The sequence below is a fragment of the Tamandua tetradactyla genome, chromosome 7 (genome assembly GCF_023851605.1).
Source record: "Tamandua tetradactyla isolate mTamTet1 chromosome 7, mTamTet1.pri, whole genome shotgun sequence".
Classification (NCBI taxonomy): Eukaryota; Metazoa; Chordata; class Mammalia; order Pilosa; family Myrmecophagidae; genus Tamandua; species Tamandua tetradactyla.
In genome coordinates, this window is record NC_135333.1 from 154,058,106 (window position 1) to 154,073,570 (window position 15,465).

Consider the following 15,465-nt stretch of genomic DNA (forward strand, 5'->3'; position numbering starts at 1 on the left):
AGCCCTCATGGCAAGATAAGGAGAGAGGAGAAATTATACTGTTTGGCGAAGCATTATCACAATAACTTAAAGACTGGTGGGCTAATGATATAGTTGCTACAAAATTTTTAATATTTAGGTGTACTTTCTTTTTTGTTTCTTCTTTGGGGGGTGCACTTTCAAAGAAAATACTGTTTCAGCACAAAAATAAAACATTATTTCAACTTCTGAAATAATGAGGTAGATCATGAGTTTTCATGTGATACATTTGTATAAGATAAATTGCTCAATGGAATAAATAAGATGTGAGAATACAGGATGCTGTCTTTTATGAAATGTTAATGGAGTTACCACATAGAGCCTCTCTGGAAAGATAGATATATAAAACCGGAAATGGTGGTTACCTTTGAAGATGGGAAATGGGTGGCTAGGGAAAATGTTGGAGGGAAAACTTAGTTTATGCTGAATTTTTGAATTTTTAAATGATGTACAATGTGCAAAGATTTCCTATGATTACAATATTTAAAAATTTAATGAGATAAAAATATAATGGTGAACATGAAAATAAAAAACTAAACATTTTAGCTAGCAGTAGAATTACACTTAAAATGCTGAGATAAATGTCTGTTAAGGTATGTCTGCAGAGCAAAAACATTTGGTCAAGGGTGGGCCACGGTGGCTCAGTGATAGAGGGTTACCCGTCATGCCAGAGACCTGGGTTTGATTCCCGGTGCCTGCCTATGTTATAAAAAAAAAAAAATTGGCCAAAATAAACCAAAGACTATGGTGTGTACTCCTCTCATATTTTGCTGCTGCATCCTTCATTATTTATATGATTGATACAGTGCTAAGGCAGTAAAAATCCTTTAACTAGGTAGCATTCATAGAAGTCTCTGCTATATCTATCTCCATATATGCAACAGTTTCATGAAAAATTATAATTGTTTAGACTTCAGGGATAATACTTACACATCAAGCAATCAATCATCCACATGGTTTCCTTGGAGATTATTTTATAAATTTTTTAGGGGGGGTGCATGGTCTGGGAATTGAACCTGGACCTTTCACATGGAAGGCGATCATTCTACCACTGAACCACCCATGCACCATATTTTATAAGTATTTTTAAAGAATCATAAGACTTCATTAGAGCACCATTTAACCATAATATCCTATTTTTCTTTTGTCTCTAAAGTGGTGGTAACTCTATTAATTCGAGTTTAAATTTGATGATTAATTATTATGAAGTGCTTGTAGTGCTGACTGAATCTCAAGATAATCCAGGCGATTACAAAATCAATGTGAAAAACAAACACCATTTTTAAACTCTGTTTATTCATTGATTAAGATGTAGTGCCATACAGTTTTAACAATCACTTAAAAATGATTTATATTTGCATAAAACAGAAGCAAAACAGAAAGATAGGAAATAAAATGCCATCTTGCTTCAAGTTTCAAAATCAGTACTTAGAGTACTTAATATGCATGTATATACATTGCAAGTATATTATATAAATATACTATGAGTAATCTCAAAACCACAATAAATATCAAGTAGGTTTTTAGGCACACGGCATGGAGAAATGCAGAATCTGCATAATTCTTGAGACTGCTGAGTGGGTCACTCTTAGATCATTTTCACACATACATTTTACACAAAATATACTGCCATCACTCACATGTTCCCCTGCCCCCTCTGAGGCGAACTTTCTGTAGAATTGCCTCCTTATTCTCTCATTCTACTGCTTTATACAGCTACTACATAAGAAAATATTTTGCAGATTTCTTCAGCTAATCACCTAAGAAGGTATCAATGCTAACAAAATAAGTACAGTAGATAACAGACATTGGATAGATAGAATATATCTATGCAATATATTACTGGAAATGTGCTGAGAGGCACCGATTTACGGAATTGCTCCTTGTAATACTGGGAGTTCCCTGAAGGAAAACTTAGAAGTTTTAAGGTACCATATTTTTTAATTGTCGATACTAGTAAATTCAGAAATTATTAGAAACTGAGGTAACACCTGTTTGTAGAGATAGAAATACTTGAAAATACACAAAAAGTACTTTAAAAAATTGTGACAAACATGGGCCTCAGTCATCGTAAGCTTTCTCTGTAATCTTTTCAGCGCAAATGTAAACCAAAGAATCCAAAGGAATGCTCTAGTTGAATTTTCAAATACTGTTTGGTTTAAAGATCACAGCCATGGAACACCTGAGATCACCCTCTGAGAAGTGAAGCCTAATGCGTCTCTTAGAAGAGCCAATGTTCAGTGTTAAAATGAACTTAAAGAAAACACGCTGGATTTTTCCCGGAGCTACAAGTCAGATTCTGGCATGTCTGGCATGTCTGCCATTAAGTACCCTATTCCGTAACGCCCATTGGGGGCAGTATCCAGAGTTGGTGATCCGCTCTGTTTTCGATAAATATTTTTACCAAACGTCGGCGATGACATCTCGCTTGGAATCTTTCCATGAATGAGGCTCGCATCATCTCCCTCTAAGTTTACGGGCTCTTTCAGGACCCTTCCTCTCTTATAGGTCACGGATGCTAAATTACCAGAACTGTCGTCTATGAGGTTGAAGCGACGAATGACGAAGGTAACGGGGACGGGCAGGATTGCCAGGACTATCAGAGAGATACAGACCACAAGTCCCCACGTTGGATAGCTCAGAAACTCTTCAGATGCCTGGTAAAGCCAGAAAGAAAAAAAAAATAATCAAGACTCATCTTTCTTTTCAGGTACTTATTTCAGGGTTCTTAAGCAAAGAATGGGGGGGGGGGGGGGCTTTTGACTTGCTTTCATCAGAGGATGAAGTGCCTGTTAAGCCATTTCAAGGATTAGCCTTCAGGGCCTTTAGTTTTGGCTTCTGCTCGCTTAGATTGTTGCCCCCAGGCCAGGAAGCTGTGAAGAGATGCCAACCCTGCCGGAGCTCTCCCAGCTGACTGCAGAGGCAGGAGGTGAAACCAAGAGAAGAATTGTCCAGCGCACCCACAGACCAGGAGAAATAACGCATCACCTTTGACTTCAGTCACTACCTTTTGGGGTCATCCATTACTAATCAATAGATGCCTGTCACGTGCGCCACATTAACCTTCTAAAATATGAAAATCCACATTTTGAAGCACAGCTGGCCCCAAGGGTTTTGATTAAGGGTAACAGATTTGTTTATGCCTCAGTCATGAATTTAGTTAAATTATTAAGTAGAATTTTTGGCCATAGGATAATTAAAGGTCAGCGGTATTCATGAAAAATAATTACTGATTTTATATCCGCTAATATATAGCTCTTATGATTGTATTGATATGGGACAAATGAGGCTTGAGAGCAGAAATTAAAATATGAATTGCTAACATAAAACAGTTATAATAAGAACTTTACTTTAGTATTTACTTATTTTAAATTATGTCTGCATGGCTAATGCATATCTTCATTGTTGAATGGTGTGCAGGATATAATTTAATAAAATAATAAAGGAAAACTATTTCTGGAAGCTTGGTTAATAGGTTTTCTGGAGCAAAATCCCCCATAATTATCAAATAATCTATACTAAGATGAGTAAAGTTGATTTAACGAGGACAAGAATAGTGTTTCCAATGTATTAAAGAAATCTACAGCATATAAAGAAAACTATAGATGTTTGAGGCACAAAACAAAAATCTCAAGATCTCTGCATAAAAGCAAAAAAAAAAAATAGTGTGAAGAGAGCAAAAGATAAAAGCCTCTAAAATGGCATCATATATATATAATCTAACTTTTCTGTTACATATTTTACCTTATCCTCAATCCATGCATTATAACCAGGAGGACTTAATCCCATATTCACGATGCTAGCTATTAGCAATGATAATAGCATTAGAGGAGAAATATATTTCCACATATAGTAGTAATATCTGTTGGGAGCAAAACCCAACATATCCTTTAGGTCTTCCATAAACCTGAATGAAAAGAAAATATTTTAATGTTTCTCCAGTTAATGTTGCTATTCCTTAAAAATTTGCATTATTTCAATGGTTTGACGTGAGTTTAGCCATGAATACCCTATGACATTTTACACTGAGTCAACATAACATTGGAAAACAACTTATACATTAAGAACATTCATAAAGTAAAGTAAAATCAGTTAAGTACTATCATTTATATCTAACAAAAGCTCTCTTACACCAATTATTGAAAAGTCCTCCTGTTTCCATTCTATTGTATGAACACAACACTGGCAACACAAGAAAACTTGCTTATCTCAATTCTTCCCTAGCAATGATTACCTAATATTATCACATATCCAAGTGTGTTTATATTTTCCAAAATTTCAATACTTTTTACGGTCTATCCATCTGGCTTCAAAAAAAGTCCACCCATTGTAATTAATGGATCTGTCTTACAAGTCTTATCTATAGGTTCTTCCTCCGTCTATTTCCGAGTTTTTGATGAATCGGCTTGGTCCTTTGTCTTTCAGTTTGCCACACTCTGGACTTCATTGATTGTACGCATAAAGTGTTGCTTAACAAGTGCATCTGATCCTATAAATTTCCTATTTCCTATAAATTACTACTCATATCTAGAGTCTTTATTAGACATATTTGATTCTTTTAAGTAAGATTTTTGAGGTATAATTTACATAAGAGAAAATTCACTCTTTTTAGTTGCATAATGTTAACATTGTCAGAAACCATAACTATTACATAGTAGTCTATCTCCCTTTATGTTATCTAAAGATAAATAATGTTTAGTCACTAGTCCTTATATTGATGTTTCTCCAACTTTTTTTAGCTGTCTAAAGCTTGCTCTATAGTAAATTCCTCAAAAAGGGCTCACTATATTATCTAATTTTTGCATATTTGTAATTCTCTGTGGTCATTATACATGAATGTCAGTTTGGCATGATTTGAAATCTGTGGCTTACATTTTCTTTTTCTTGCTATTGTAAATATGTTTAATAGTGTAGCATTGCACTGCTGCATTAAGCCTACAGACGATCAAAATTTTCTTTCTTTTATAAATGACTTGTTTTGTTGTTTGTTTGTTTTGGCTGGATGTCTTTTTTTTTTTCCTTTTTCTTTGAAGTGATATTCTAGATTATGTGCTGGTGTAAGTCTTTATGTCTATTTTTGGAAGTATAGTGTATACCCTTTCAACCTACAAGTTGTCTTTTATTTCAGGAAAGTTTCCTTGAATTATAGTTTTAGTATTTATTTGGGCCACTGCTTTTATAATATGGAAAATATATAAATGATTATATATATATAATCATCTTTGCTTAATTTCTGTTTCCATTATTTTTCTTAAATCCTTCTTTGTTCCTTTTTCATTTCTTTAAATTACTCCTTTTTACCTTCTAATTCTCTTAAGGAATTAACCATTGTGCTTATTTTCTTTGTGATCCTTTTAATTCAATCTTCATGTCAGGAGTCTTTTCCTTTTATTTATAATTATTTCCCAAGTTCTATAACTCTCTTTTCATATCTATCTTTTTTCTAGGTGTGACATTTTCTCTTATCATATCCATCTTTTTTCTAGGTGTGACATTTATTTTGTTTTTAAATAACACTGACTTATGCTATTCTTTTTGTGGCTTCTATCATTTGTATAAAATTATTTCAGTTCATTTTGAAATGTTTGCTCTCTTCTGCTGTATGCTTTTTTTTTTCCTTTCTTTCTTTTGCCTACAGGGAAATCATTCTGCTCCTTTTCTCTTTTGTCTTAAAATAACTTCTCTTAAGACTCGGTCACATTTAAGTAAAATTAATCCTTTTGTATTTTTTAGGATGGCGCAATTGGCAATTCCTCTGGTTTCTCTTATTTTATTTTGTTTTCATTTGCAAAGTGATCAAAAATTGGCCTCACAGTTTCTGAGAATGACCTCTGCTACTCTCCTTTCCCCAAAGTTAAATGGACTTTATCTTTCTGTGCCCCTGTTGTCTCTGTCCTGCCCAATTCGGATTTTACTCCCATCAGTTTCTCTCCAGTGCAGAGTTTGCCATGGAAGGGAGCTCCAGTTTATTATTTGCAAGAGGTTTCAGACCCCAGATTGTTACAGCACTGATGATATTATTGCACTGTGATTCCTCTGCATTCAGTGAAATAAAGAAAAAGATCCTGCAGAATTTCTCCCAGTGTTCGCCACTGTCTTCAGACTGGCCTCCCTCATTGCAGAGAGAACCGGCAGCTGAGAAGGGTACTGCCAGAGCACAGCTGTCTATCCTCTCCTACATCTCCCACAAATGCCAAAAGCACATAGCTCTGTGGCTGTCAGTGGGTCACTCATCCTTCTGGGTTCTTAGGAATATCTTGTTGCAACTGTCCATGGGTCTTTGCGTTTGCTTTTCTAGTTTTGACTTTCTTTTTTCTTTTTTTTTTAATGAGAACATTGGAGGGATACAAAAGCTGCTGCCATCACTTCCAGCCTCTCAAATTCTCCTTCTCATTTTTTTAATTCATAGTTATTCCTAATTCTTAACTCACTATGCTCTGATACTTTCTTTTTCTGCATTTGAATTTCCTATCTCAAAAGCTTAGGTTTTGCCTTCTATCTGTCAGTTCTGTTTCTGAAAATAGAGGCAAAAGTGGTAAAGGATATAGAGTAGAACCGAGCTTATAAAATTACTGAAGATAAACAGAAAATACAAAGTTGCTACCAAATTTTTAAAGGAAAAAATAATAAAATGAGAGCATCTTGGATGTCAAAATGCCACACCTGCTTCTAAGGCAAAGCGTGAGCTTTGGAGACCAACAGATTTGGTTTCAAATCATACCTCTGAAGAGCTTTATCTCTCTGAGCTTTATTTTTGACATTTACAAAATAGTTGTGATAATATCTGTCTTGGAGAGTCTTTGGTAGAATCATAGAATATGTACACAGAGCACACTACCTGTTATACAGCAGGAATTCAATATATCAATTGTTGAGAGCATTATTTCTCCCATTGACATGACTGCTATTTAAGAACACCATTAAAAAGCGATAGTCTCTAGTAAGCATATTGTAAATGATGAACTGTCTATTTGGAAAAATAAATTACGGTCCATGATTCTATTGATTCCCAAATAAGTCCAACAATGGTATCAAATTTCAGCACGGTGCAGGTCAAGAGTTGGCGGCAGCTTAGCGGAGTAGAGAGAAAGAAGGTTTTGAATCATATGTCTAAATTAAAGCCCTGACTTTATATCTAGCTCATGTATCCTCCTGCAAAAGTAGTGCCGGTCTCCTATCTAAGATATGTGCAACACTCAGTACATGGGATTATTTAATGGGAATGAAGAGTTAATACATGTCAGACAGCCATTACTATGCTTGCTGCAAGTACATAATAATTAATAGACGCAAGTTCTCAATCTTTCCTGGCTGAGAGCTTTTACCAGTAATCAAAAACATTCTCTACTTTTGTCACAAAGTCTATTCAATACTAATAATGTCCTTTATGCACCATTAAGGGGACTCCGGTTTTCACTCAGTATGCTCTCATTCCTCCATTGCAGAAAGCTGCAATAAGCTTGATGGTTGTGCTGCCTCTCAATCCACCTACATGAACGCGAGGCAACAACTTTTAAAATAACCAGGCAAATACCTCCAAAGGTCTTTTTTGACCCCTGAGGTTACGTTGAGGCTTTATTTCGCTTCAAGTGGTTACAAATATAATGCAGAGATTTATGCATATAGTGAATTCAAATAATAACTTTGTATAAATAGGAAGTTTGTGTGCAGTAAATGCTAGGTCTATTTCTGACAAAGAAGTCAGACCAGGATATATTGCTTCCCAACATTGTTTTGTTACACCAGACATTATGACATAGCCATTCTCTTCATAAAACAGTCTAGTAAATCACTTAGGAGCATGGGCTTTAGAATCAAACAGAAATGAGTATGAATCCCAGGTCTACCACTGTCTCTCTCTAAACCTGAGTTTCCTTTTCTGTGAATTGTAGGTAGCAACAGCAACTTAAACAAGCTCAAGGTTCTTGGAAGATAACCAATACTCACTAGAGTTATCACTTAATAATCAGCTTGTAGAATTAAATCAAAGCTCCACAATCCTAAACTATTCAAAATCTACACAATTCTATCTAATCACCTAATAGGGGACATACTTTATTAAAACCAGTCAATGAAGAAAAGCCTGCAAAAGATTCAATTTTGTGGTAAATGTGTTTCCTTCTATTCATTTCTTTCCTATAATTTTATTAAAAGTAAAATGTCAGAAATAGATGTAGCATTTACTACACACAAGCTTCATATTTATACAAAGCTATTATTTGAATTCACTGACAATTGATCTTTTCAAAAGGCAGTGGAGAAATGAATGTACAAAAGCAATGTACTTACTTATCGATGCCATAAACAAAGGACACAGCAATATTCTCCAAAATGACTACGATTAGCAGAGGCAGTGTAGCAGAGTAATCATCAAACATTGTAACAAAGTAATTTCCAGAGCCATGTACAAATATCAGGCCAATGCAAAATGCCAGAAGACAACAAATAACTGGACAAAAGGAATAAGTGGGAAAACAAACTTTTACTCAAAGTCAATTATTTTAAATTTCATTATAAATTATTAGATTCAAACAATAGCTATAGTTCAACTTTTATAACTTTTCAAATATTTAAAAAGGCAATATCTCTCCTGATACTTTGGAATATAACATATTGGGAGTTACGGTCCCTTGTTTTAGCATTGTTATGTTAACCTATCTCCAGGTTCCCGTGGAAAATTATTTACCAAAGAGAAATAATAAATGAGGTAAAAAACAAGAGAAGACATTAAAATATATATTCCCATACCCTACTTCTCTTATTAATAGTAAAGTAATCTTTTGAGGAAGCAAGTGTTTATAGGTTCTTTATACCTTTAATAATGTTTTATAGTCTTGGAATATATATTGATTTCTTTTTATTAATAATATTACTAAGGTGGCCCATAATAAGATTATCATATAAGATACATATTTTTATGTTTGGTTGAAATATAATTATTAAAGCATAACTAATAAAATCTGATCAGACCTAGCCTCAGCACTGACTTGAATCTATATCTGTATCTTGCCTCATCAGTTTAACTTGGAATCTAATTATGACAGGGTTGGGCAATTTGATAATCCAGGAAATTAACTAAGAAGAACGATGTAAAAGTAGTTTCTCCAGGAATATCTAAAAGCACGCAGAAACTTCAGACCAGGTGCCATTAATTTAAAAACTTAGAGAGCTTTTTAGATATCCCCATATTTTTATTAAACTGTGTTCTCTCATACTTACTAGGAAAGAAGCCCTCAAAAGTAAAAGATGACTGCATTCTATTTCTCAACCTCTAGCAGAGGTGGGGTAAAACTGAAAGAATTAGAGCAGGTAATGGAAGTTCTGGAGAGGAGAAAATAGATATCCATTCATTCAATCATATGGGGATTCCCTAAAACTCAATAACTACGGGTTAAATTAAGCTATTACCTTTATCTCCTAGGAACTATGCCAGGTGCAAAAGACATAGCCCACATAAAATGCATATCATATGTAAACAGAATATAGAAAAATGAGAGTAGCATTTAGGTAGAGTCTACTGTGTATTAAAATATTTTAATGCTTTATTTAATGTTAATATTTTATACTAAATAATGCATAACATAATTTAATGCTTTACTTAATTAAAATAATTTTAATTATCTCACTTAGTTCTTATAATATCCTAATGGGAGCATGTGTTATTATCTTTATTTTACAAGTGAGAGAAATATACCTGAGAAATTTAAGCACTATTATTCAGGGAGAAGAGACTCTCAAGTCTTCCTTATGTGTCTTCCTTATAATTCATCTTACACACTTATTGTCCCTCGACAGCAAGGATGATGCAGAACCAAAGTAGCATCTTAATAATCACTTGCAGATTGGACTTGACAACCATCAAGAGTGATAAATTATTTTATGCTCTTACCTACCCAGACACATTAAATACTTGTGTCTCTACTGGTGCCCCATATGTGGGCCTCCTAAGCCACAATTGCCATTGTGTATGAGAACGGGGTTTAGGGTTATCTGTTCAGCTATGCGCTTTTTGGATAAGACATCCTGGATCTGAACTGTTCTATTTATACTTACTTTGACTTGCCCACAGAGTTACACGTGAACATTCTATTAATTTAGTCTGGTGCCAGGAGTTCGTGACACTGACATCTCAATAAAGACCAAACTGTAGCGCTCACCAGTAAGAATTTCTTTCCTCACTTTGAAAGTGTCCACAATCGGCGTGATGATCCCCTCGATGGTTCCGAACATGCTGCCGAGCCCCAGGTTAACCAGCATGAGAAAGAACATCACCGACCAACACGGGGATGCCGGGAAATGGGTCATGGCTTCTGTGAAGGCGATGAAAGCTAAGCCCGTGCCCTGAACAGCCTGCGCGATAAGCCAAACCAGGAAGAGTAACGCACAATCAAGGGCAATATGCCGTGCTAGCTCTAGATACCAGGTAAAAGGGGACGGACATTTGACATCTCTATGTAATGGTGTAATGGGCTGGGGCTGCTGCCAGAAATGGACATGCTGGCATCAGTCTTGAGCCTCTTAGGTCATTTTCTCATCGTCAGAACTCCAATTTAATTCTACCAAATAAACTCCCCCCCCCCAAAAAAAGGGGGAAAAAAACTCTGTTTAGGATTAGTAAACTGAACAAATAATTATATTGCATTGTATACTAAAATATTTCACATGGGCACTGGAATAATTAAAACATTATTTTAAAGAACACATAGAATATTTTTTGGTTTTGTTAAGGCTTATGAACATGAATATGATCTATTGCCACAGATATATAAATACAAATCTATACGCAGTTATTTCTGGCCCATAGATGCAGACAGAAAGTATTTAGTTTTACCTTAACCCCAAAGTAGCTTAATCAATCAGTGTAGAGAAAATACAGACTGTGAGTAAACAACTCGTTTTAATTTAAAAGACTATTAATATAAGTGCTAAATAAAAGGAGGACAGAGAATAAGTAAATGATAGCAATTCAATTATTTTCAATCTTAGAGAAAATTAACATCTTCATCTTTTCTACCCCTGATAGTCCTACTTGCACACTGAAAGTTGGACTGATCTACTGGTTTTCATAATTTGGGAGACTCAACGAATTTCTAGTCAAAATCAATAATAAAATGGATAAAAAGGCAGACTCCAATGTGGCAGAACACAGTGGGAATGCCAGCAAACAGTAACATTAGTTTATTTTTTATGAATATGACAAATATTCAACTCTAAAATAACTGAAATTGTACCTTTAAACAAACTCCAAATTCTTTTATCTCGTAAACACAATGAGTCGAGTAGAATAAAAAAAAAAACTTGAAATGTTAGTAGTTAATTCTTTCCTTATAGAATGCAAAGTTTTTATATTAGTGGTAGCTTCACCCATAATTTCCTGCACATGATTCTGCGCATTTTCCTTTATTTTAGTTAGCTACCTTAAAGTTAACTATACATTAAAGTAACTATTTAGTAACCAGTTCCTTCATTATATTTTGCTTTTTGACAATGTAAGAGAGGTGACAGCCAAAACAAGAATATTTATAAGATTCACCTATTTCTTGCTTACTAATATATATTATAGTGGCTAAGAAAAGGAACTTTAGCACTCCTACTAAAATGGCCATTTCAAATATCATTCAAGCCTCAAAATATAATCATGTACTGAGTAAATGTAAATGACCACTCTAAACGTAATTGAAAATGATAATGCTAAGTGATGATCACAATTTAAATTTTATATTGAATATTAGACCAAGAAAGATATCAGGCTAATCTTCATCTTCTTTGAGGAAAATTATTCGCTTTATTTATATTCATATTTTAAATTATTGTGGCCAAATCAGTGAAATTGTTTTTTTTAATGAAATAAACCTTAATGATTTGAGAAAGCATGTTCTCTGAAATAGAGAATATGGATTTTAATCCATAAGATCGTCATAGGAATTTTAAAGTCCATTTTTCTGAAAAGTTTTCTGGAGAATGCATATGGTAATTTATTGAGAAGTACTTTATTAATTAAGCCTGGCTACTCACTTGATCCAGCTCATCTTCAATTTGACAGGAGTTGAGATGAAGAGAAGGAAACTCTTCTTCTTTCACTTTTTGAATGATGTCATAAACTAAATGATAATCCTCTGCAGTAACAACTGAAAAATTGATATGACGGGGAATAATGTCCTGACTAATGTTGCCCATTTTCAAAAATCTTACGATCATCTCTGAATTTCTGTGAAATAGAACAATGTATCAGTGGACATTTGTGGTTATTCGGGGACTATTTTGTAAACAATGTTGCTGACAAAATTAAGGAAATTAATATCCATACTGTGCGATGCATTTCTCATTTACGACGTTTGCTTTGAAGCCCAGAACCGCAAACACCACCAACGTGGCCAGGACAGAAGTGAAAAAATTGATGAAGGACACCAGGACAGCATCGAAGTGGCAGTTGTTGTCTCTCTTGTTGTAGCTTGAAAAGGCAATGACGCCACCAAATCCCAGACCTAAGGCAAAGAACACCTGAGTGGCAGCTTCTCTCCAAACCTTGGGCTCCAGCATTATTTCAAGCTGTTTAAAATTAAACATAACAGAAGTCAGCTGTAAGATAATGTTTTGGCAATAATTAATCTATAAGGAATTGGTTAAATTGCTTAAGTATGTCTAACTGATATTTAGGCACCCAAAGGATATCTAAATCTAGGGGATAATCTGTTCTTCACCAGTTATAATTAATTCTTCAAGTAGACGAACAAGGAATATGAAGAAAGGAAAAAAAGACCATCAAGACTCTTAGATGGGGATTTTATTTACATGGAGATTGTCTAATTCTATGGGGACTTAAAAATATTTTTAAAACAAGTCATCAAAGGAATATGCGAAACAGAAAATTAACTATCTTTAATCATTTCCCCATTTTACCTTTTTTCTTTCCAAATCAAAATAAACCAACTACCAATAAAAGTCAAATGATTACTTAACTAATACTCTGTCTTGTGTTTTCTGGTGAAGGTCTAATACTTAAAGCAGGTAAGAATTACAAACTGTTTAGAGTTAAGCTATTTAAACATTGCATATTCAGTTACATATGATTTGTTCATTCACAAGTTTCCTAAAAGCCTTTTCTCTGAACAATGAAGAAATTCAACTACATCATCTCTAAGAAATCCTTTCTGATCCATAGTTCTAAAGTTCTGAATCTGTTCTGAACATATATTTCAAGTAACTCTGCTTTATTTCTTAAATAAATATTACTGTACCGAATCAGATCACTCATATTTTTTATATCTCACACAGACCTCAATAAACAGTTGAATCTGATTTCAGTAATAGTGGTGTATAAGTTGGTGTTCTGTCTTTTTTTTTTTAATTTGTACCATTGCAACAAAACTGCCTTTATTGGGAGTCCTGTTAACTATGGTTGAGAATATGCATTTCAGAATTTCAGGTCCTGACCCTGTTTTTAATAATTTAATAATATACAACCTGGGGCAAGTGGTCTGTCCTCTCTGAGCCTCAGTTTCTCCAACCGAAGGATGGGACCAACAAGACATACATAAATTATCATGGTGCCTAACACGCTGTGAGTGCTCAAGACTGCTAACATGCATCCACCCACCACAGTGGTGGACACACTAAAAACACTTATATGGCATCTCATTTGATGGTCACTCATGAGGTTGGTACCACTATTATCTGCGTCTTAGAGAAGTCAAATCATCTGACTTGGGTCACACAGCAAGTCCAGGCTAGAGCTGAGATGTGAACATGGATAGATTCCAAAACTTATGCTCTATCAACTTTTAGGATTCCTTGCTTCAATTAATTTTATTACTGTTTAAATTTATGAAAAATGCGAATTAAACATAACAATGACTATCTTTATTAATTTATGAACAATCAACTTGATATGCATACTGTTTACTGGTCATTGCTACATTACCTTTCTATGGTTAATGCTTATTTACGAAAATACCAATTCAATCGTAGCTCTCCATTTCAGCCACGAGATGGCAGAAGGCACCTACTTACTAAACACTTCCAAGTTCTGAACCAGTTCTCCATTCACTTTTACCCTAGTATTTTAGGTGCTTAAGTACTTTCTTCCCTACATAAATTGTGTGAATTTAACACTAATTGACATCTAATAATCATCATCACATTAAATAACATACCCTACAGTGACCTAATACGGTATCTTATTAAGCCAGTGAAAAAGGTGTGAAAGAAAAAATTAACAAATTTCAATAATCCTGAGTGCTGGTTAAAAATGTTAATACATGCGGCAGTTTTAAACACTGGAGCCATGCAAATATCAAAGTGGATACATTCCAAATATAAATAAGTGAAATGTTTAAAATTATGCCACAAGATTCTAGACTCATACAGGAGTTAGTGGTTTTGAACACAAACATTTTTTGTTTGATATTATAAATGCAGAATTTTGGTCTTAAATATTGCCCACTTGAAGCCAGTTTAACCTATACCATAGTTGAAATTTATGCATCTTGACTAAATTTTCACTGAGAAGTTCCATCAATTCTAAACGCTAATCAGGATTTTGTGAACTATCCAAGAGAACCAGACACCATCGTCAGCATTTCTGCTACAAGAGGATGAATACAAAGTCAGAACCAGATATCCAGAAAACACAGCTTCCTTTACATAAGATCAAGGCAGCTGCCAGGAATGACAAGCAATCCCAGGGAAGCTAATTCTTTCTGCCTAAATATAACAACACAATTCTGGCTGCCCATTCATCCTTCAAATTATTTCCAATTTCTGAATTAATGTTGCAACTGTCTATTTATAACTTAGTGCCTGCTTATCATAGTCTTATCAAATTAACAGAAAGGTACAACTACATTTTGGTACATAAAAAATACATAGACCAGAGGGCAGGCCATGGTGGCTCAGCAGGCAGAATCCTTGCCTGCCATTCCAGAGACCAGGGTTCGAGTCCTGATGCCTGCCCATGCAGAAAAAAATACATAAACCTCTATACTTATTTTTGCTCCCTGGAAAATTAATATATGAAGTCCATAAGTATTGATTATTCGGGCTCAGTGTGCCTAGCACTGAGTTCCGAGCTAGTAATCTGAAGAAGTCTAAGTTCTGAGCTCTCTATAAGGCCTGATGATATTTTTCTTGAAATGTACATGTATTTATAAAAGCTATAGAACTTCCCAAACTGGCCACTGTAAATATTATTCTAGAAGGCACAACACCTCAAAGCAGAGTAAAGGCAAGGAAACACTTTCTGTGAAATAGACTTTGAGAATGCAGCATGCTTCTTAATCTGGGTCCGCGGTTTTAGGGACATGCCAACCACCTGAGACTCTAAGCAAATGAATATGCTCATTTTTTTATAAATTTCTGATAAGAACATCTATAGCTATAATGAATTTCTCAAATTCAGTGGTTAGGAACCACTGAAACAAAAGGAGAAGGGCAAATGGAATATGAAAT

General features: G+C 34.6%; 1 protein-coding gene across 1 annotated transcript in view; it reads right to left on the reverse strand.

The window, feature by feature from the left end:
• Nucleotides 1–1,338: 1,338 nt before the first annotated feature.
• Nucleotides 1,339–15,465, reverse strand: part of SLC6A15 (solute carrier family 6 member 15) — a 28,805-nt gene continuing 14,678 nt past the window's right edge. Inside the window, exons 6-11 of the mRNA XM_077168146.1 lie at nt 12,326–12,567; nt 12,034–12,226; nt 10,176–10,368; nt 8,308–8,467; nt 3,763–3,925; nt 1,339–2,675 (exon numbers count right to left, since the gene is read on the reverse strand). Coding sequence (XP_077024261.1) covers nt 2,304–2,675; nt 3,763–3,925; nt 8,308–8,467; nt 10,176–10,368; nt 12,034–12,226; nt 12,326–12,567 — 1,323 coding nt within the window. The 3' untranslated portion in view covers nt 1,339–2,303. The remainder of the gene's footprint in view (nt 2,676–3,762; nt 3,926–8,307; nt 8,468–10,175; nt 10,369–12,033; nt 12,227–12,325; nt 12,568–15,465) is intronic.